The sequence below is a fragment of the Neophocaena asiaeorientalis genome, unplaced genomic scaffold (assembly GCF_003031525.2).
Source record: "Neophocaena asiaeorientalis asiaeorientalis breed wild unplaced genomic scaffold, Neophocaena_asiaeorientalis_V1.1 scaffold151, whole genome shotgun sequence".
NCBI lineage: Eukaryota > Metazoa > Chordata > Mammalia > Artiodactyla > Phocoenidae > Neophocaena > Neophocaena asiaeorientalis.
The window spans coordinates 3,875,018-3,898,018 of record NW_020175490.1 but is presented as its reverse complement, the minus strand read 5'-3'; the positions used below and the strand labels follow the sequence as shown (position 1 = coordinate 3,898,018).

Here is a 23,001-nt window from a genome sequence, read left to right as displayed (position 1 = left end):
TCCCTTTTTTTTTCTAAATATTTTTTAATTCAATAACTATATTATACTTTATTTTATTTTTACTGTATCTTCTTTCTGTCTTTTTTCCTTCTTTTCCTCCCTCCTTCCTTCCTTCCTCCCTCCCTTCCTTTCTTTCCTTCTTTGCGTTATACACACTAACAAACGTAGTAAGGTAGCTAGTGGAAAGCAGTGCATGGCACAGCGATATTAGCTCGGTGCTTTGTGACAGCCTGGAGGGGTGGGATAGGGAGAGTGGGAGGGAGGGAGACGCAAGAGGTAAGAAATATGGGAACATATGTATATGTATAACTGATTCACTTTGTTATAAAGCAGAAACTAACACACCATTGTAAAGCAATTATACCCCAGTAAAGATGTTAAAAAAAAAAAAAAAAAAAGATAAGACCTGAAAACTTCCCTAACCTGGGAAAGGAAACAACTCAAGGTTCAAGAAGCACAGAGAATCCCAAAGAGGATGAAATTAAGACAAATTAGAATTAAAATGGCAGAAATTAAAGATAACAAGAAAATATTAAAAGCAGCAAAGGAACAGGAACAAGTTACTTACAAGGGAACTCGCATAAAGGTATGAGCTGACTTTTCAGCAGAAACTCTGCAGGCCAGAAGGGAGTGGCACAATATATTTAAAGACATGAAAGGGAAAACGTACAACCAAGAATACTCTACCTAGCAAGGCTACCATTCAGATTTGAAGGAAAGATCAAAAGTGTCAGAGACAAGGAAAAGCTAAAGAGTACAGCACAACAAAGCCAGCTTTATAATAAACGTTAAAGAGAATTCTCTAAGCGGAAAAGAAAAGGTGACACTAGAAACATGAAAATTACATATGGAAAAGGCTCATTGGTAAAGGCAATGTACAGTAAAGATAGTAAATTAACAATGTATAAAGCTAGTAGGAAGTTTAAAAGACAAAGAAGTACAATCATGAATATCCACAATGAATAGTTAAGGAATACACACAAAAAAGATGTAAAATATGATGTCAATAACAGTAAATGAGGGGGAGGGAGTAAAATGCAGGAGTGTTAAAATGCCTTCAAACATAAGAGATCAGCAACTTAAAATAATCATGAATATATATAGATTGCTCTATATAAACTTCATAGTAACCAAAAACCAAAAATCTATCACAGATACACAAAAAAGAAAAGGGATTCCAATCAAAACACTAAAGATAGTCATCAAATCACGAGGAAAGAGAGCAAAAGAAGAGGAAAGAAACCAAAAACATGTGAAAAACAACCCCAAAAGAATTACCAAAATGGCTATAAGTATACACCTATCACTAAATGGATAAATGATCCAATCAAAAAACACAGAGTGGATGAATGGATACAAAAACAAGACCCACATATATGCTGCCTACAAAAGACTCATTTCAGATGTGAAGACACACAGACTGAAAGTGAGTGTATGGAAAAAGGTATTCTATGCAAATGGAAATATAAAGAAAAACAGGGTAGCAATATCTGTATCAGACAAAATACATTTTAAAATAAGGTCGCTACAAGAGACAAAGAACATTACATAATGATAAAGGGATCAATCCAGGTAGAAGATATATAATTATAAATATAGGTGCACCTAACATAGAGCGAACCTAAATACATAAAACAAATATTAACAGACATAAAAGTAGAAACTGACTATAATTCAATAATAGCAGGGGATTTTAACCCCCACTTACACCAATGGACAGATCATCCAGACAGAGAATAAATGAGGAAACACTGGCTTTAAACAACACATTAGACTTGATGAACTCCACAGATATATACAGAACATTCCATTCAAAAGCAGCAAAATACACATTCTTTTCAAGTGCACATGGAACATTCTCCAGGATAGATCCCATGCTAGGCCAGAAAACAAGTCTCAGTAAATTTAAGATGACTGAAATCATATCAAGTATCTTTTCTGACCACAATGCTATGACACTAGATATCAAATACATGGAAAAAACCTGCAAAACACAAACACATGAAAGCTAAACAATATGCTATTAAACTACAAACGGGTTACTGAGGAAATCAAAGTGATTTCAAAAAATACCTGGAGACAAATGAAAATGAAAATACAACAATCCAAAATCTATGGGACACAATGAAAGCAATTCTAAGAGGGAAGTTTATAGCAATACAAGCTTACTTCAGGAAACAAGAAAACTCAAGTAAACAACCTAACCTTATGACTAAAAGAACTAGAAAAACAAGAGCAAACAAAACTCAGATTTAGGAGGAAAGTAAAATCATACAGATCAGAGCAGAAATTAATGAAACAGACACTAAAAAACAACAGAAACGATCAATGAAACTAAGAACTGGTTCTTTGAAAAGATAAACAAAATTGATAAACCTTCAGCCAGACTCACCAGGAAAAAAATAGAGAGGGCCCAAATTAATAAAACCAGAAATGAAAATGGAGAAGCTACAATTGACACAACAGAAATAAAAAAAGATCATGAGACTACTATGAACTACATGCCAATTAAATAGAAAATTAGAAGAAATGGACAAATTCCTAGAAATGTACAATCTCTTAGGACTGAACCAGAAAGAAACAGAAAATATGAACAGACCAATTACCAGTAATGAAACTGAATCAGTAATTTAAAAATAAAAAACAAAAGCTCCCAACAAACAAAAGCTACACTATATGGATTCACAGGTGAATTCTACCAAAACATTTACAGAAGATTTAGTATCTGTTTTTCTCAAAACTATTCCCAAAAATCACAGAGGAAGGAACATTTCCAAACTCATCCTAAAAGGCCAGAATCATCCTGATACCAAAACTAGACAAAGATATCACAAAAACAGTAAGTTACAGAACAATATCACTGATGATAATAGATGCAAAAGTCCTCAACAAAACATTAGAAAACCAAATCCAACAGTATATCAAAAGGATCATATACCATGATCAAGTGAGATTTAACCCAGGGATGCAAGGATTTTTCAATATCTGCAAATCAATCAATGTGATACACCACATTAGCAAACTGAAGAATAAAAACCATATGATCATCTCAATAGATGCAGAGAAAGCTTTTGACAATATTCAACACTGATTTATGATAAAAACTCTAGAAAGTGGGTATAGAGGGAACATATCTCAACATAATAAAGGTCATATATGACAAGCCCACAGCTAACATCATACTCAATGGTGAAAGCTGAAAGCATTTCCTCTAAAATCAGAAACAAGACAAGGATGCCCACTGTTGCCACTTTTTTCAATATAGTATTGGAAGTCCTAGCCACAGCAATCAGACAAGAAAAATAAATAAAAGGAATTCTAATTGGAAAAGAAGTAAAATTGTCACTGTTTGCAGATGACATGATACTATACATAGGAAATCTTAAAGATGCTACCAGAAAACTATGAGAGCTCATCAATGAATTCAGTAAAGTTGCAGGATACAAAATTAATATACAAAAATCAGTGGCATTGATATACACTAAATACAAACTATCAGAAAGTGAAATTAAGAAAACAATCCCATTTACATTCACATCAAAATTAATATAATACCTAGGAATAAATCTAACTAAGGAGGTAAAAACCTGTACTCAGAAAACTGTAAAACAATGACAAACGAAACTGAAGACAACACAGATGGAGAGATATATACCATGCTCATGGACTGGAAGAAGTAGTATTGTTAAAATGACTGTACTACCCAAGGCAATTTGCAGATTTAGTGCAATCCCTAGAAAGATACCAATGGCATTTTTCATAAAACTAGAACAAATAATTCTAAAATCTGTAGGGAAACACTAAAGATCCTATATGGCAAAACAATCTTGAGAAAGAAGAACAAAGTTGAAGGTATCATGCTTCTTGGTTTCAAACTATACTACAAAGCTACAGTCACCAAAACAGTGTAGGACTGGCACAAAAACATAAACATAGATCAAAGGAACAGAACAGAGAACCCAGAAATGAACCCACACTCATATGGGGAATTAACCTATGACAAGGTAGGTAAGAATATAAATGGGGAAAAGACATACTCTTCAATAATTGGCATTAGAAAAGCTGGACAGCTAAATGCAAAAGAATCAAACTGGACTACTTTCTCACAGCACACACAAAAATTAATTCTTAATAGTCAAAAGGTGAAAACAATCCAAATTTCCATCAACAGATGAAGGAATTTTTTTAAGTGATATATACATACAATGGAATGCTATTTGGCTTTAACAAGAAATGAAATTCTGATACATGCTACAACATGGACAAACCCTGAAAACATTATGCTAAGTGAAATAATTCAGACACAAAAAGACAAACCTTGTACGATTCCACTTATATGAGGTACCTAGAAAAGGCAAATTCGTGGAGATAAAAATAGAATAAATAGGATAGATAGAATAGAATACATAAAAATAGAATACAAGATACAGAAGTGGAAAGGGGAATTACTGTTTTATAGTTACAGTACTTCTGTTTGGAATGATGAAAAAGTTCCGAAAATGAATAGTGGTGATGGTTGCACAATACTATGAATGTACTTAATATCACTGAATCATACATTTAAAAATGGTTACACTATTAAATTTAATGTCATGTATATTTTACCATATAAAAAATAAATGGGATCTGAACTAAAGAATGTCAAATAAATTACTTTCCTGGTGTTTCCACCCAGAAGTGATGTTTAGATAAACAAAAACGGTTATGTTAAGCACCTTGGACTGGATTCAAGCCTACATCTTTTAGAAAATGACCAAACTAAACCAAAATTCATTTTATTCAGTTCCATGTAAAAGCAAAATATCATTTCTATCATTTTATGACACCCAAATTTCAAATCTTCTTTAGAGAAAGTCACAGAAAAATATACATGATTTCACACTCTTGGATTAGCCTTTCAATCCAATGCCAATTTCACCTCATATCAATGAAGAGTCTATGAAATGGAAATGGCTACCATGAGAACTGAAACAACCAAAGGAAGCTGCAATGAGTTACAATTTCAATATTCCTTACCTACTTCTAGTTATGCCTTTAAAAAATATATGACATTTAATCTCTCAAGATTATTATTACAGTTTACTGAAAATAAAATGGATTTAGGTTCTAGTGTGTATTAAGGAACTATGTGTTTTGTATTTTAAAAATTACTTCCAACAGGAAACATAGCAAGTCTTAAATGTCATAAATTCAGAAAAGATAAAACTATCAATAGAAACACAGGCATATTTTATTAGACAATAAAATCATCTTGTTTTCTTACAATTTAAGGTAAGACCCTAATTACTTTGAGTCTTTCTCACTCTTCCTATTCTTCTCTAGTACCTTCCATTTTCTCCTCTCCAGTCCATTTTTGATGCACTATCAGTACAAAAAGGAAAAAATTACTGCCCATGGTTCCAATAAAATTGAGGAAAGATGTACACAGATCTCATGAAGATGTGCCTAACTTTACATTGCCAAGGAAACATTGACGTCTTGGAGTTTAAATGTAAGAGTTTATGGGCTTCCCTGGTGGCGCAGTGGTTGAGAATCTGTCTGCTAATGCAGGGAACACGGGTTCGAGCCCTGGTCTGGGGGGAATCCCACATGCCACGGAGCAACTAGGCCCGTGAGCCACAACTACTGAGCCTGCGCGTTTGGAGCCTCTGATCTGCAAGGAGAGAGGCCGCGATAGTGAGAGGCCCGCGCACCGCGATGAAGAGTGGCCCCCGCTTGCCACAACTAGAGAAAGCCCTCGCACAGAAACGAAGACCCAACACAGCAAAAATAAATAAATAAATAAATAAATAAATAAATAAATGTAAGAGTTTATATTTAAAGAATGCTGGAGTTAACAGAATGCATTTTAAGAAAAAGTAAAGAACACACCACTTACCCCCAAATACCAATAAGTGATACATGCAAATTGTATGAAGACAATTAAATTTAGGCAATAATCAAGAACTATCCATTAACTTGAGTCATTTGAAGGGCAGTGCTGTTTAATGAAAAAAGCTGGACTAGGAGTCAAAAGTTGAGGTTACTAGTTGGTTTTTGTACCATGATTTGATTAATATGGAAACTCAGAAAAGATGCTTAGCGTTGTATAAGTCATTTAGTTCTCTTAGAGTCTTAGTTTCCTCATCAGTAAAATGTGGACGGTTAAGCAAGATTAGTAAAATCCCTTCCTATAGTTGAATATTCTTTAGTTCTATGATTTCAAAGGAAGAAATTCCAGAAAGAAGTTAACTGTATACTTACTAGTTTCTAAGAAATCATAATACACCATCATCTGTACTCTAAGATATATATATGTGTGTGTATATATATATATATATATACACACACACACACATACATATATACAGTATGATAACAGATGTACAAACTTTTCTTTGTCAGGATATATTTTATTGTTTCCTTTTATCAATAATTATGTAGTAAATATTCAGAAAAAAAATTTAAATACAGAAAGGATTAAAACCAACAGCCATAATTCCCCTATCCAAATACAAAAATATAATCAAGGTTATACTTGGCATACCTTTCTTCACCTAGTTATAAGAAAGAGATGCTATTAAAGATTTAATGGTAAAATACAACTGGAAAGAAAATGAGCATACCTGAATTTCAGAATTACAAAAAAGGATGGACATAATAAATAATACAACAATAAAAATAATACAGCAGGGTAGAACTGAGTACTGACCAGTAGTATCAGAGTTGCTGTCCAACCTAAAATAATTTCTGACTTCCTAGTTTAGGTTAGGACACCTGGTGCTGATCTCAAAAGACCTTCCGCTTGTCTTTCACAGTAATTTGCACATCCGTAATTACTAAATTTATTTTTCATAATTATTTATTGAATGCATTCTCCTCACTAGCCTTCAAACTCCTTAAAGGCAAGGATCATGTCTTCTTTATGTGCCAATGTACCCCAAGAACACCTCACACATTGAATGTGATTATTTAATATGTGTTGACTGAATAAACAAATAAACAGGATCTTGATCTATATCAACTATTCCTGACTGTTTACCTCTACCAGGGCCTTATAAGATCCACTTTCCTAATTAAGGAAAGCACCCAAATTCAAAGACAACTGCCATGAAAATATATATCATTTAGATATCCTAGACCACAGATTGACAAACCATGAGCCACAGGCCAAATCAGGACAGCCACCTATTTTTGTAAATAAAGTGCTGTTGGAATATAGCCATACCCATTCATTTACATATTGCCTACAACTGCTCTTTTGGCACAATAGCAGAGCTGGTAGTTGCAAGAGAAAACTGAAAATATTTACTATCTCGCCCTTTACAGAAAAAGTTTGCCAACCTCTATCCTAGATTAATGCCTTTCAACTAATGAAAGAAACACAGGGTAATGAGCTTTTGTGATCTCTTCATGAAAATATTTAACACTTTTGAACTCTACACCAATGATACTACTATCTCTAAAAATGCAATAACAGGTATGTTAATTCATAAACTTTTAAGAATGAAGGGATTAAGCACAATATTAAGAGAAATGGTCAATACTCCCAATACTTTGCTTTTATAAGCTTTTAGTATTACTTCAAATTTTTGTTGAGATGATTTACAAAACAAATTGCTACTATGCTATGGTTAATTATTAGCCATGAAGAACAAAAGCTCACAATGTCAAATCAGCATTTCTATAGTAACTTGTGAGTCCTTTAGCTCTACTGCATATAGGTAGGGACTGGCATTACTCTACATATTTTAAAAAAAGTTTATCTTTTTCTGTGAGAAATTACCTAATATGATTCAAGTCAACTTTCTTCCTTCTGCTATCATATACAAATCAATCTTCAGCCAAAAAAAAAAAAAAAAACATGAAAAACTTAAAACAATTGATAAAACAAATGGGATGGTACTTATTGTACTTCCTTAGCTGCTACAACCAAATTAACAGCTTCATTAAATAATAAAAAGAAAACAATTTGTTTGAATAAAAACTACACCCTTGTAAAAATTTTAACTACTGCAAATTCAACAGTACATAAATTAGGTCAATGTTTTTTTTCAAAATCTGGATTTTACGTGTGTGTATCAGTTGCACACTCAAAAGTGTGCCCAGTTTGTAGATTTACTTACTGCTATGAGATCTGGCTGATTTCTGCTAAAAATTATTAGGTAATATCTAAATCGTATTTTTAAAACAGTAAGCATTTATTTATAAATAGTGTGAAAAATGTACAGAAGGTAGGGAAAAAGAACATTTATTGAGTGCCTACTGTCTATGCTAGGAATACTTCTTATGAATCCATTTAATAATGATTTCATGTGACTATTTAATCCAAAACATGTCATTTTATAAAACTGGGATATTATTTTGTATGTCAAAATTTTCTGTTGTAAATAATATAAACTTGGAACAGAACTTTTAAGGGTCAAATATCACTAATAAGTGTTCTCTAGCTTTATTGAGATGATAATTGACATCTAACACTGTGTAAATTTAAGGTGTATAATGTGGTGATTTGATACTTACAAATTGCAAAATGTATTTACCACAATAAAGTGAGTTAACACATCCGTCACCTTAACATAATTCCTGTTTTGTTATTGTTGTTGTTAAAGTGAGAACATTAAAGCTCTACTCTCATAGCAACTTTCAAGAATACAATACAGGGTTTCCCTGGTGGCGCAGTGGTTGGGAATCCTCCTGCCAATGCAGGGGACATGGGTTCGAGCCCTGGTCTGGGAGGATCCCACATGCCGCGGAGCAACTGGGCCTGTGAGCCACAACTGCTGGGCCTGCGCTCTGGAGCCCATGAGCCACAACTACCAGAGCCCACAAGCCACAACTACTGAAGCCTGTGTGCCTGGAGCCCGTGCTGCACAACAAGAGAAGCCCCCGCACTGCAAGGAAGAGTGGCCCCAGCTCGCTGCAACTGGAGAAGGCCCACGCGCAGCAACGAAGACCCAATGCAGCCAAAAATAATAAATAAATAAAATAAATAAATTTATTTTAAAAAAAAGAATACAATACAGTATTGTTAACCAAAGATACCATGCTGTACATTAGATTCCTGGACCTTATTCATCTTATAACTGAAAGATTTTACCTTTGACCAACATTTTCCTCCACCCCTCATCACTTGGCAACCACCATTCTACTTTTTATTTCTAGGAGTTTGATGTTTTTAGATTCCACACGCATGTGAGATCATACAAATTGTCTTTCTCTGTCTGACTTATTTCAGTTAGCATAATGCCTTCAAGGTTCACCCACACTGGTGCAAATGGCAGGATCTTCTCTTCTTTTTTTCTTTTTTTAATGTCTAATATTCTTGTGTGTGTGTGTGTGTGTGTGTGTGTGTGTGTCTCTCACATTCTCTTTATCCATTCATCCATCAATGGACACTTAGCATGTTTCCAAGTCACGGTTTTGGTGAATAATGCTGCAATGAACATCGGGGTGCAAGTGTCTTTAAGATAGTGACTTCATCTTCTTTGGCTATATACCCAGAAGTGGAATTACTGAATCATATGGTAATTCTATTTTTAATTTTTTGAGGACCATCCATACTATTTTCCACAATGGCTGTACCAATTTACATTCACACTAACAATGCACCAGGGTTCCTTCTTTTCTCCACATCCTCATCAGCATTTGTTGTTTCTTCACTTTTTGATAACATGATTCAAACAAGTGTAAGCTATCTCATTGTGGTTTTTGATTTGCATTTCACTGAAGATTAGTGACATTGAGCATCTTTACATGTATTTGTTGGACATCTGCATGTCCTCTTTAGAAAACTTTGCCTATTAAAGTCTTCTGTCCATTTGAAATCAGGGTTTTTTTTTGCTATTTAGTTATATATGAGTTATATTGAGGGGTTTTTTTTGCTATTATTTTGGACATTAACCCCTTATCAGAGAAATGGTTCGCAGATATTTTATCCCATTCTGTAGGTTGCTTTTTCATACACTTTTTAGTTTGATGTAGTCCCACTTGTCAATTTTTGGTTTTGTTCCTTGTGTTTTTGGTGTCATATCCAAAAAAAAATCATTGCCCAGACCAATGTCATGGCATTTTCCGCCCTACATTTTCTCCTAAGAATTTTAGTTTTAGGTCTTACATTTAAGTCTTTAATCTATTTTAAGTTAATTTTTGTGAGAAGTGTTAAGAAAGATGTTCAATTTCATTATTTTGCATGTGCATATCCAGTTTTCCAAACACCCTTTATTGAAAAAATTATCCTTTCCTCATTAAGTATTCTTGGCTCCATTGTCAAATACTAGTTGACCATACATACATGCAGAGGTTTATTTCTAGGTGCTCAATTCTGTTCCAATGGTCTATGTGTCTGTTTTTATGCCAGTACCATACTGTTTTGATTAATACAGCTTTGTAATATAGTTTGAAATCAGGAAGTGTAATGCCTCTAAGCTTTCTTCTCTCTCAAGATTTCTTTGGCTATTTGGAATCTTTTGCTGCTCCATAGAAACTTGAGAATTTTTACTTTTTCTGTAAAAAATGACAATGGAATTTTGATAGAGATTGAACTGAATGTATAGATGGTTTTGGTTAGTATGGAAATTTTTATAGTATTAACTCTTCTGTCCATGTACACAGGATATCTTTTCATTTATTTCTGTCTTCAATTTCTTTCCCCAATGTATTATAGCTTTCAGTATACAGATTTTTCACCTCCTTGATTAAATTTATTCCTAAGTATTTTATTGTTCTTCATGCTACTGTAATGGGATTGTTTTATTTCTTTTTCAGATAGGTCATTCCTAGTGTATACAAATGTAATTGACTTTGGTGTGTTGATTTTGTATCCTGAGATTTTACTTAATCATTTATTAGTTCTAACAGTTTTTGGTAGATTCTTTAAGATTTTCTATATAGAAAATCATATCAGCAAAGAAAATTTTACTTCTTCCTTCTCAATGTGGATTCCTTTTATTTCTTTTTCTTGCCTAACTGTTCTGGCTAGCACATCCACTACTATCCTGAATAGGAGTGGTGAAAGCGGATACCCTTGTCTCATTTTTAATCTTAGAGTGAATGCTTCCAACTTTTCACTGTTAAGTATTATATTAGCTGTGGATTTCACATATATGATCTTTATTGTGTTGAGGTATGTTCCATCTATATTCAATTTCTTGAAAGTTTTTATCATGAAAGGATGTTGAATTTTTAAAACTTTTTTTCTGATAGCTCGTTATTAGTGTACAGAAATGCAACTAATTTTTGTATATTGATTTTGTATCCTGAAACTTTACTGAATTCGTTGATTAGTTCTAACAGTTTTTTGATGGAATAAGAAAAATCAGTTTTCTATATATAATATCATGTCGCTTGCAAATAGAGACAATCTTACCTCCCTTTCCTTTTTGGTCCTTGGCTTTTCTTTGGTGGGAAGTTTCTGATTATTGAAAACAAATTTCCTTACTTATTACTGATCTGTTCAGATTTTCTTTTTCTTCATGATTCAGACATGGTAGGTTGTATCTTTCTAGGAATTCATCCATAACACCTAAGTTGTCCAATTTGTTAGCATATAATTGTTCATGGTAGTCTCTTATGATCTTTGCATTTCTGTGGTATCAGTTGTAATATCTCCTCTTTCATTTATTTTATTTCAGTCCTCTCTTTGTAAGTCTAGCTAAAGGTTTGTCAATTTTATCTTTTCAAAAACCCAACTCTTAGTTTTGTTGATCTTTTCTGTTGTGCTTATATTTCCTAGTTCATTTATTTCTGTTCTAATCTTTGTTTATCTTCTTCCTTCTGCTAACTTTAGGCTTAGCTTATTCTTTTTTTTTTTTTTTTTTTTTTTTTTTTTTTTTTTTTTTTTTTTTTTTTTTTTTTTTTTTTTAGCTCCTTAAGGTATAAAGTTAGGTTGTTTATTTGTTACCTTCTTTTCTTCTAAATGTAGGCGTTTATCATTATAAACTTAGCGTCTTAGCACTGCTTTGTTGCATTCCATAAGTTTTGGTATGTTGCATTTCGATTTTCATTTTTTAATATATTTTTTATTTCCCTTTTGATTTCATCTTTGGCCTATTGTTTGTTCAGGAGTGTGTTATTTAATTAAGGCTTATTTTGTGACCTAACATATAATCTATCCTGTAGAATGTTCCATGTGAACTTGAGAAGAAATGTCCTTGCATAATAATAAAGGACTCAACTCATCAAGAGGAAATGCTAATTGTTAACATATATGCACTCAACTTCCTAGCACCTAAATATTGGGTTGGCCAAAAAGTTTGTTTGGGTTTTCTGTACAAGCTTACAGAAAAACCCGAACAAACTTTTTGGCCAACCCAATATATTAACCAAATACAGATCTGGAGAGAGTGATAGAAAATAACACAGTAATACTAGAAGACTTCAATATCCCGCTTTCATCAATGGTCAGATCATCTAAATAGAAAGGCAATAAAGAAACACTGGGCTAGAACTAAACTTTAGGCCAGATGGACCTTACAGATATGTACAGAACATTTCACCCAACAGCAACACAGAAGAATTCTTTTTCTTTGACTTTAGAGCTTTATAATATTGTTATCTTGGAGAAGACTGTTTCAGGTTGAAACTTTGAGGTAACCTATTAGCTTCATGAACTTGGATGTTTAACTATCTCCCTAAGTTAGGGAAGTTCTCAGCCATTATTTCTTTAATTAAGCTTTCTACCTCTTTCTCTCTCTCTTCTCCTTTGGGACTCCAATGATGCACAGATTGTTTTTGTTAGTGGTGTACCGTAAGACCCACCGGCTTTCTTCATTCCTTTTCATTCTTTTCCTTTTTGCTTCTCTGACTGGATAATTTCAAATGATCTGTCTTCAAGCTCTTCTGCTTGGTCTAGTCGGTTGTTGAAGATCTCTACTGAATTATTTGGTTCAGTCACTATATTCTTCAGCTCCAAAATTTGCTGGGTTCTTTTTTGTTTTCTATTTCTTAGTTGAACTTTCTATTTTGTTCTTATATTATTTTCCTGATATTGTTAAATTGCTTATCCAGTTCTCTTACAGCTCTCTGAGCATCTTTAGAGAAATTATTTTGAATTCTTTGCCAGATATTTCCTGTATCTCCTTTTTGGGGAAGCCACTTACTGGAGATTTACTATATTCCTTTGGTGGAGTCTCTTTCACTGATTCTTCATGATCACTGTAGCCTTGCACAGATATCTGAGCAACTGAAGAAGCAGGTACCTCTTCCAGACTTTATGGAATGACTTTACTAAGGGAAAATGTTCACCTGTGGGTGGGGCAAGGGCATGTGGTGGCACTGGGTTCAGGGGAGTACAGTGCCTTGTCAGCTCAAGTCACTGGGGTCTGCAGCATCAAAAACTGTGTGGTCCTTGGTAGGTACTGCAGGGGGTCCACAAATGCTGTAAGGGCTGTTGGGGTCTTCAGCAGCTAGGGACCAGGGCAAGTAGCAGTAGTGGCTGGAGCCAGAGGTGTAAAGACACTCAGATGCAGGAGCCAGCTGCAGGTGCTTGTATAGTGAATGGCAGAGGCTGGTTGCAATCACACATATAGTGGTGGGGGCCAGGGTAGGCAGCAAAGGCCAGAGTATACTATGGGTGCACTGACAGCTGTGGGAGTCCCAACCATCAGCATTCACTATCATGGCTATTGGGTCTTGCCACAGGCACATGGAAGTGGAGGTGTGCCTGTGCACAGCTAGTGGGGCTAGCTGCAGGTGAGCACAGTGATATAGGCCAGTGACAGAAAAGAGAGACTGATCCAGGCCCAGAAGTACCTGCAGGGACCCTAGGTGTTGGCATGCTCTTCTGTAGCTACACAGTCTCCCCCAGGGCATGCACATGGCAGTGGAGGCTGGGGAAAGGTGTCAGGTTGGCAGTGTGCAAGTACACATCTGGAAGGGCTAGCCCTGAGCACACACATGGTCGTGGGCGTCAGCCATAGCGGTCTAGGCTGGCATGTTGTACTCCTGCAGCTGCAGAGGCCTAGGCTGGCTGCAAGGGCAGTTCTCAGGCTCCAGGAGGTGGGTAGGGAACAGGAAGGGACTCGGTCAGCTGGCATCAGCAAATGAAAATACCTATGTGGTGGAAGCTGGTGAAATCTGCAAGTGTTTCACAGCAGCTGTGTTGGCCATTAGTTTCTTCAGTGGCAAATGTTTTGACTGTCTACAGAGTAAATCACTGGGAAACATGATCACTCCTGCCTAGTATGCTCTGATTTTCTTCCTTGTTCCTAGCTTCTCTATATATCTCAGCTTTTCTGATCTCTAGGCAGGGTGAAACTGAGTGGTACCTTCATGTGGTGCCACAAAACACTGGGGAAAGCTGGTCACTCACCCACTCTTCTTTTCCCTGCAAGGGGAACTCTTTTCACCTGGGGAAATCTCTCTTGGCATTGAGCAATACCAGCTTGGGCGACAGGATGATCCGCAAAGAGATGCAGTCTTCCTTCCCTTTTTGTGCAGTCATTCTCAAGTTTTTTGTTCCACTACGTTGCTGAAGTTTCTTAAGTAGACTCTAGAGCTCTCCCAGATCTGTTTTCACTCACGGATAGCTACCTAACCATTGATCTTTCGGGGTGACAGAGGGTGGGGTCTCTTACTCAGCCATTTTGGTGACATCCCACTGTATCTTTTATAATGTTCTAGCTTAGTAAACTTAAATTTTAAAAAGTTAAAGACTCAAAATGTTCCCAGAAACCGATCAAATATCTTCAATCACAATTACTGCCAAATCAATTAATAAGTAAAACCAATCATTTACAATACAAATACTAAAAGACCTCTAATATACAAATGAAACAAAAGAAAAAATATTATAAATTTGTATTCTCAAAGCAATAACCAATAGTGGTGAAATATGCAAAACACAGAACAAGTCATGATTATTGTCTCATAATTCAATAAAACTAAGCCTCTTGAAACATGTTATAAGGAAAATACACAAACGCCCTGACATGTTTTATTTTAAATTTATAACCATAAACCTTACATGGACCTTCGGCACTGCCTGAGATTCCTACTTTATTTCATTCACTGGTTTTCTCAAAAACCATTTCACACTTTCTTCTCAAACCTCTAATACCCCTTCTTCATCATCAATCTCAGCTGATACCTGAGTCCTTTCACTAAACTAACAGAGGCAATAAGAGGAAAACTAGGTCATTTTTCTACTACCACATTTACAGACCTACCTGTATCTGTGCCTCTCCTACTGATGGACAGTAACCAGCTCCTTTCTAAAGATATCTCTCCACTAACTATTCTCACATTCACTCTTGAACACATTATAATCAGGCTTTTCTCCTTAGAAGACCAAGGAAACCACACTTATGAAAGTCACCAGGGGAATTCCCTTGGCGGTCCAGTGGTTAGGACTTGGGGCTTTCTCTGCTGGGGACCAGGTTCAATCCCTGGTTGGGGAACAGATCCCACAAGCTGCATGGCACGGCCAAAAAAAAAAAAGTCACCAGAAACCTCCCCAATGCCAAATCAATGGTCACTTTTCCATCTTTGAAGATCTTACTCTATCTCTCAGAAACAGTTGACACAGTTATTCACAACCTCCTTCTTGTCTTCTCTGGTTTCTGAAACACTACACCCTAAGTTTTCCTTCTGGCTTTTCCTCGCTGGCTGTACTTTCTCAATCTCATTTGTTGAATCTATTTTGTCTTCTTTCAGACAGTGCTCAGCTCAGTCTTCAGACTCTCCTCATTAATCACTTCTTAACTCCCATGGCTTTAAGTACATTTAAATGTTAACAGCATCTAAGTCTATATGGGAGAACCAACATATACCCAGAGATCCATGGGCAGTCACTCCACACTACCACATGAATGGCTAATGGGCATACTTCACATGTCCATAAACAGTATTCTTCATCTCCCATCTCCTGAAAAATTGTCCCACGGCAAAGTTTTTCTACTTCAATAAATGGCACCAGCATTGCCCCAAATCTTAATATTTCTCACCAGTTTACCACCCTAACCCAAGGCACTATCTGAATTAATTAAATACCCTCCTAAATATTGTCCCTGCTTCCACTCTTGCCTATCTACATTACCTTCTCAAAAGAGCCACCAGAAAAGTCTTTTAAAACATAAACCAGCAGTTTCCAGACTGGCATTTCAGGGGCTGAGAAATCACCACCCTATCACACCAGCAAGTACAAAGCTGAACAAACTGAAAAATCGACAGCTCTTTTTAGATCCATCATGAAAGTGACTGCCCTCAAAACTGGAGAGACAGTCGGGTGGATACAAAGAATCATAATTTTTTTTTTTTTTTTGCGGTATGTGGGCCTCTCACTGCTGTGGCCTCTCCCGCTGCGGAGCACAGGCTCCGGACGCGCAGGCTCAGCGACCATGGCTCACGGGCCTAGCCGCTCCGCGGCATGTGGGATCTTCCCAGACCAGGGCACGAACCCATGTCCCCTGCATCGGCAGGCGGACTCTCAACAACTGCGCCACCAGGGAGCCCAAGAATCATAATTTATATGTGCAGAAACCAGTGGTTCTGTGAGAACCAGTGCCAGGGTAGGAAAACCTAAACTGTAATTGATAAGTTGCAGGAGGCTCAGTGTGGACAAATTTAAGAGTTAAAAATCCTAGGGGAATCCAGTCATGGGGGCGGCCCTCAAACTTTTGTGAATTTTACCTCTTGGAGCTCTACCAGGTACTCAGGCTAAAGATCAGGAAAAAAATCCCCTATGACTTTCAACAGGGGGAAGGTAAAAGGAAACATTTTGAAATATACCAGGGCATTCTGTTTTACTTAACAAGGCCTGCCCCTTAGTAGAAACTATTGTGCCAGAGTTTTACCTGCTGGGGTTTTGTCAGAGCCTAACCTACCTGAAGGAAGGGAAACATCCAACTCCATCCCCTTCTAGCCATTCTATCCCAACTAAGTGGAAAAAAAACTGAGAAGTACTGGTGAAATTCACAGTCCAGGGGCATAGGGTCACAAAGAACAGATGGATAATGTAAGCAGAGTGATGAAAATTCTAAGAAATAACCAAAACGAAATGCTAGAGATCAAAATCACTATAACAGAAATGACAAATGCCTTTGATAGATTCATTAGTGACTGGACAAGGCTGAGGAAAAAATCTCTGAGCTTGAGGATATGACAACAGAAACTTCCACAACTGAAAAGCAAAGAGAACAAAGACCAAAAAACAAACAAATAAAAAAACAACAAACAGAAGAGAATATACAAGAGCTATGAGACAACTACCAAACACAAATGAGGTCATGACACTGTCCTACTAAAAACTTTCAAATGGTTTCTCATCATTTAAAACAAAAATAAAAGCTCTACACCATGGCGTGAAAGATCCAACATGATCTGACCATTTCATCTTCTACATGTCTTTCCATTTCTCCCTCTATTCACAGTCACGTGTGATCTTGCTGTCTTTTAATGCTTGTCAAGTTTGTCTCTTCTTCAGATCCTCTGCATTTGTTGTTTCTTCTGCATGAATAGTCTTCTCCCAGATATTCACAGACCACTCCCTCACTTTGTTCAGAAGTTTGCTAAAATATCATCTCCAGAGAGAGGCCCTCCTTCAGCATTCTATTGAAAATAACATCTTATCTTCTTCTATTACTCCCTACAAAAATATTTTCTATTTTGTGATATATTAGTGTTATGTAATTTTTATATCATGTATTTGTTCACTTTCTGTCTCATCCACTAGAAATATAAGCTCCTCAAGAGGGCGAACTTTACTACTTTCCTACACCCAGCACCTAAAATGGTATCCAGCATAAATTAGGTGCCCAATAAACAACTTTTTAATTGATAAATTATTTATTTTATATTAATTTAAAAAATAAGTTTTTAATGAGGTTTTTAAATCTTATGGATAAACATGAATGGATTATGAAAAAATTATTACAACTATATTTAATTCAGACTTCCAAATAAAATGATCTTCCCCGTTTCATTTTTTTTTCAATTTTTGCAAATATTTTCTCCCATTCTGAGGGTTGTCTTTTCGTCTTGTTTATGGTTTCCCTTGCTGTGCAAAAGCTTTTAAGTTTCATTAGGTCCCACTGCCCCATTTCTGAGAAGGAAATTTTCATAAAAATATGTTCTTCTTTCTGCAGTGAATTTCCAGACCCTAGAATATTTCTAGTATTCCCCCCAAATAAAAAGAAGTAAAATTATCCTAATGGGCTAAAGTTAAGATCCCATACAATTTTTTAATCATTTCTGTTTAACCCAAGTTTGTTTTACTCTCTGTGATATACACATACACACACTTGATACCTTGGTTACCTGTATTCTAGTTTTCATTAAGTTAATTTTTTTCACCAGGTAATATATTCACATAGTTAAAAGAAAAAGTCTAATAAGGTATACAGTAAAAAGGCTCCCTCCTGTCCTTCAGATCCCTAGGTTCAAATTCCCATCGTAAGCAAGGAAGGGTAATTTGTTCTGTCAAGTGCCAGACAGTAAACATTTTCAGTTCTGTGGGATGTACAGTCTCTGTCTCAGCTATTCAGCTCAGTTGTTATAAAGCGAAAACAGCCTTAGACTACAGGTAAACAAAGGTGCATAGCTGTATTCCAATAAAACTTTATTTGTAAATATAGGCAGTGAGCTGAATCTTTCCAGTGGGGTCAAACCCTAACTTTACATATGTCTCTTTCATAAAAAGTGTTAATGGTAATGTTTGAAGGGACTGCAATGGAAGGGTTTGCAACAAAGAATGCTATTTTGAAATAAAAAAATTCATCCTACTACCCATGAAACATTGATATACATTTAAAAACATACAAAATTTTCATATAAACAGACTTAAGATTTTTCCAAGATGCCTTCTTTATGATATATATTACTCCAAATATATATACCTTGTGGCATAATTATGAAGAACTAGTGTAACATCAAGATAAAACAGACTGGTCACCTAACTAGCAGCACATTGTCGATATTAAAGTCTGGCCCCAAACATTCCCTTAAATGGTAGATCAAATATATAGTTAACATTTTCATGGAATACATTAAAAAGTTAACCCAGAATTCTTATTTTAAAAAAATCTGAATACCATAAGTATACTCCCCAATCAAATCAATTCTAAAATGCCCATTTCCAATATGTCTTACAAAGGATTTAATTTAATAAAACAAATCATGATTATAAAGAACTAGCTGTGTCTGAAAAGTAGATCATTGTAGACTGAGTAACCAGCTTATCAAAATTCAAAGGTATCCTCGGAATACATCTTACCTTAGATGTCATTTTCATAAAATGTTTGTTTTGATTTTCTGCTGTTCCCATCTTTTCGTTCTTGACTAAGTCATTTAGGCTTAGAATATCATCATCATGAAAGTATCTGACCCTTTCTTTTTCCTCATAGGTTGAAACCTATGACAAAATGAACATTATTAGTTTAGTGAAAACATAAGTCTCTGAAGTATTTTAATGAATTATCTATAAATCTGATACTAAAAATCCCACTTTGTATCATAATCTTTCTTTCCAGTATATCCCTGTTCTGTCTGACTCCACGTGGAAAAACTTCCATTAGAATAACACTCTCTACCTCTTCTGTGCCTCTACTTTTTCCTCTTCCCCAAGGATGGAAGCATGACAGTATCTGATTTCTGAGTTTTAAGGAAAGGACAGAATTGTTTTATGCCTTCTTCTCTCCTCTATGCTCTTCCCCTCCTTGTAGTAAAAATTCCCTACCACTGTGAAGGGAAGTCACTAGTTACCCAGAGATCAAGTAAGCATATCAAGAACAAAAGTGAAGTATTAGCAAACCTACTTTAAACAGCTCTATCAGAAAAAAAGCTGATATTCTGATTCTCATCTAAATCAATTCTGGGTTTTCCTGTCAGTTGATTCCATACCTACATGTGGAAAAGAAAAATGCTATATGTACTGTCTACCAACCAAATCTCTTCAACACTGTTCTCACATTCCCTTATCCAAATAAAACCTGGTCTTCAACTTCTTTAGAACCATATTCCCAATATTTTTTCCCCACATTACTACTCCTGTCTTCACAAGCTTAAATCTCACATTCCAAGACTTCAATCACTCTCTGGATCCAAACCCCTTTCTGTTCCTCTTATCCTTTCACTATACTCAGAAAACAAACCTCAATCCTGAATGAATGTGTCTATCCTCTTTACTCCTATACCTAGACTACTCAGTAGTAAGCAATTCAAAAGAGTATTCAATGCCATCTGGCAATGCATCTATGAATCCCTAGCCAGTTCTGTCATTTCATACAATTCAAACCTTTACTATTCTTCTCCCACATCTCCCTTTCAAACCCCTAATACGTCCCATTTCTTTAGGAGAGGTATCCATCCCATTTCTATTTGCTGAACAAATCAATTACTAGCTCTAGCAGCACAGGCACTCAACAGGCAGATAATAAACATTTGATAGAAGAATTCTAAATGAACAAATCTTCTGTGGACCCAATTACCACTTATAAGATCTTTCAAATTTAAAACAAAAAATCTAACTTGGGAAAACTGAATATGTTGTTTTTTCCATTTTAAGAGCCTCAAGGTAGTGCTAAAAATTAACTGCTGCAGCTAGAAGATGGAAAAGAAAATTAAGGTTTACAAAGGATCTAACACAGGTCTATAGCACCAAGGTTTTCCCTAAGAGTTATGATAAGTATGTAAAAAGAAGCTAGAAACAATGTCAAAGAAATATACACTAAAATTAAAACTGCCTTAAAAATTCAATGTTCACAATTATTTGAAAACTGTTGTTGAATTAGAATTCATTTTGTAAAAGGCAGAGGATCATAACTAAAATAAATGTAAGAACGTGATTTACTACCTTCTAATGTTTGCATTATTAAGCAACATTTCAGAAAATATTTTGAAATAAAGTTGACCCTTGAACAATGCGAAGGTTAGGGGCAGTGACCCCCGTGGAGTTGAAAATCTGACTATAACTTTACAGTCAGCCCTCGATATCTATAGTTCCATATTCAGAGATTCAAACCACCACGGACTGTGCAGTACTAGAGTATGTAATTTATTAAAAACATTCTGTGTATAAGTAGACCTTTGCAGTTCAAACTCATGCTGTTAAAGGGTCAACTGTAGTCTGATACAAAGGGAAAAAGTGAATTAGGAATTAATAAATAAAAGACATATGTTAAACATACAATCAGTCTCTTCCTTCTTCCTCCTTTAGATTCTAGATGTTTTCGTGGTGTGTTCACAGGCCAGACTCTTCCAGAATGATCTGTTCTGACAAGGATCACTTCTTCCTGATCTTCATTCTGTGGAAAGATTCAGAGATAACAATTGTAATTATTGAGAAGAGTCTTGAAACCTTATGTTTAATAGCCAAAAGAGCATAAAAATGATTCTAGCTTTCACATAATATTACGGATTATCTTAAGCCTCACGGACTTTCATTATCCACTATAATGTAAAGTGACCATAATCTTTTCATGGAAGAGTTGAAGAAAAATATCTAAAGCTTATTTACTTTTTTAAACAATTACAAAAGGAAACTTCAAATATAGTTTTCCTCTAGACAATATTAAAAGATGACAAAGCACCAATATTCAAACAGGCATTGTATGAGAATGCCCATCACGTACGGAGCAGATGTCATATTTAATGAATGTTTCTTCAATTTAAAGATCCTGGCTTGCCTGCAAGATGGCAGAGTAGAAGGACGTAGGCTCAACCCTTGTTACAGAAACACCAAAATCACAAGTAACTGAACAACCATTGACAAAAACACTGCTGAAACCTACCAAAAAAGACAAAAAAGATGCCACAAAGAGATGGTAGGAGGTGTGTAATTGTGATAAAATCAAATCCCATAACTGCCAGGTGGGCAACCCACAAGCTGGAAAATAATTATACCACCAAAGTTCTCCCACAGGAGTGAAAGTCCTTAGCCGCATGTCAGGCTTCCCAGCCTGCAGATCTGGCAACAGGAGGAGGAGCCCCCAGAGAATCTGGCTTTGAAGGCCAGAGGGGTTTGATCAGAGGAATTCCACAGTACTGGGGAAAACAGAAACTCCACTCTTAAAGGGCACAGACAGGGTCTCATGTGCAATGGGAACCAGGTAACAAAACAGCGAGCTCATAGAGACTGGGTCAGACTTACCTGTTAGTATTGAAGGGTCTCCTGCGAAGGCAGGGGATGGCTGTGGCACACTGAGGGGACAGAGACACCGGCAGGGGCAGCTCTGGCCAGTACTCATTAGTGTGAGCCCCCATGGAGGCTGCCATGTCATCCCCCCAACCCCCGCAGACATAACCCCATCCAAATGCCTGTATGATCCAGTGCTGGGACACCTCAGGCCAAACAACCAGCTGGGCGGAAACACAGCCCCACCCATCAGAAGACAGGCTGCTTAAAGTCTTCCTGAGCATGACCCAGCATAGCAGATGGACAAGACCCAGCTCTACCCACCATCAGGTAGGAAAAAGTCACTCCTAGTAGGAGGTGTATACAAGCCTCTAAGACAAACTCATCCAGCAGAGGTCAGACAGCAGAAGCAAGAAGAATTACAGTGCTACAGCCTGTAGAATGGGAACCACGAACACAGAAAGTTAGACAAGATGAGACAACAGAAGAATATGTCACAGATGAAGGAATAAGATAAAACCCCAGAAGAAAAACTAAGTGAAGGGAGACAGGCAATCTACTGGAAAAAGAATTCAGAGAAATGATACTGAAGATGCTCCAAGATCTCAGAAAACCAATGAAGGCACAGAGTGAGAAAATACAAGAAATTTTTTTTAAAGACCTGGAAAAACTAAAAAGCAAACAGAGGTGAACAATATAATAATTGAAATGAAAAATACACTAGAAGGAATCAACAGCAGAATAAATGAGGCAGAAAAACAAGTGAACTGGAAGACAGAATGGTGGAAATCACTGCCAGGGAACAGAATAAAGAAAAAAATTAAACGAAATGATGACAGTCTGAGAGACCTCTAGGGTAACATTAGATGCAGCAATATTCTTATTATAGGGGTCCCAGAAGGAGAAGACAGGGAGATAGGACCTGAGAAAATATTTGAAGATATGATACATGA

General features: G+C 36.0%; 1 protein-coding gene across 1 annotated transcript in view; it reads right to left on the bottom strand.

The window, feature by feature from the left end:
- The window catches only part of CWF19L2 (CWF19 like cell cycle control factor 2), a 205,303-nt gene that overhangs the window by 67,342 nt on the left and 114,960 nt on the right, over positions 1 to 23,001 (bottom strand). The window contains exons 11-12 of the mRNA XM_024768921.1: positions 21,102 to 21,218; positions 19,190 to 19,327 (exon numbers count right to left, since the gene is read on the bottom strand). Of these exons, the coding sequence (XP_024624689.1) occupies positions 19,190 to 19,327; positions 21,102 to 21,218 (255 nt within the window). The remainder of the gene's footprint in view (positions 1 to 19,189; positions 19,328 to 21,101; positions 21,219 to 23,001) is intronic.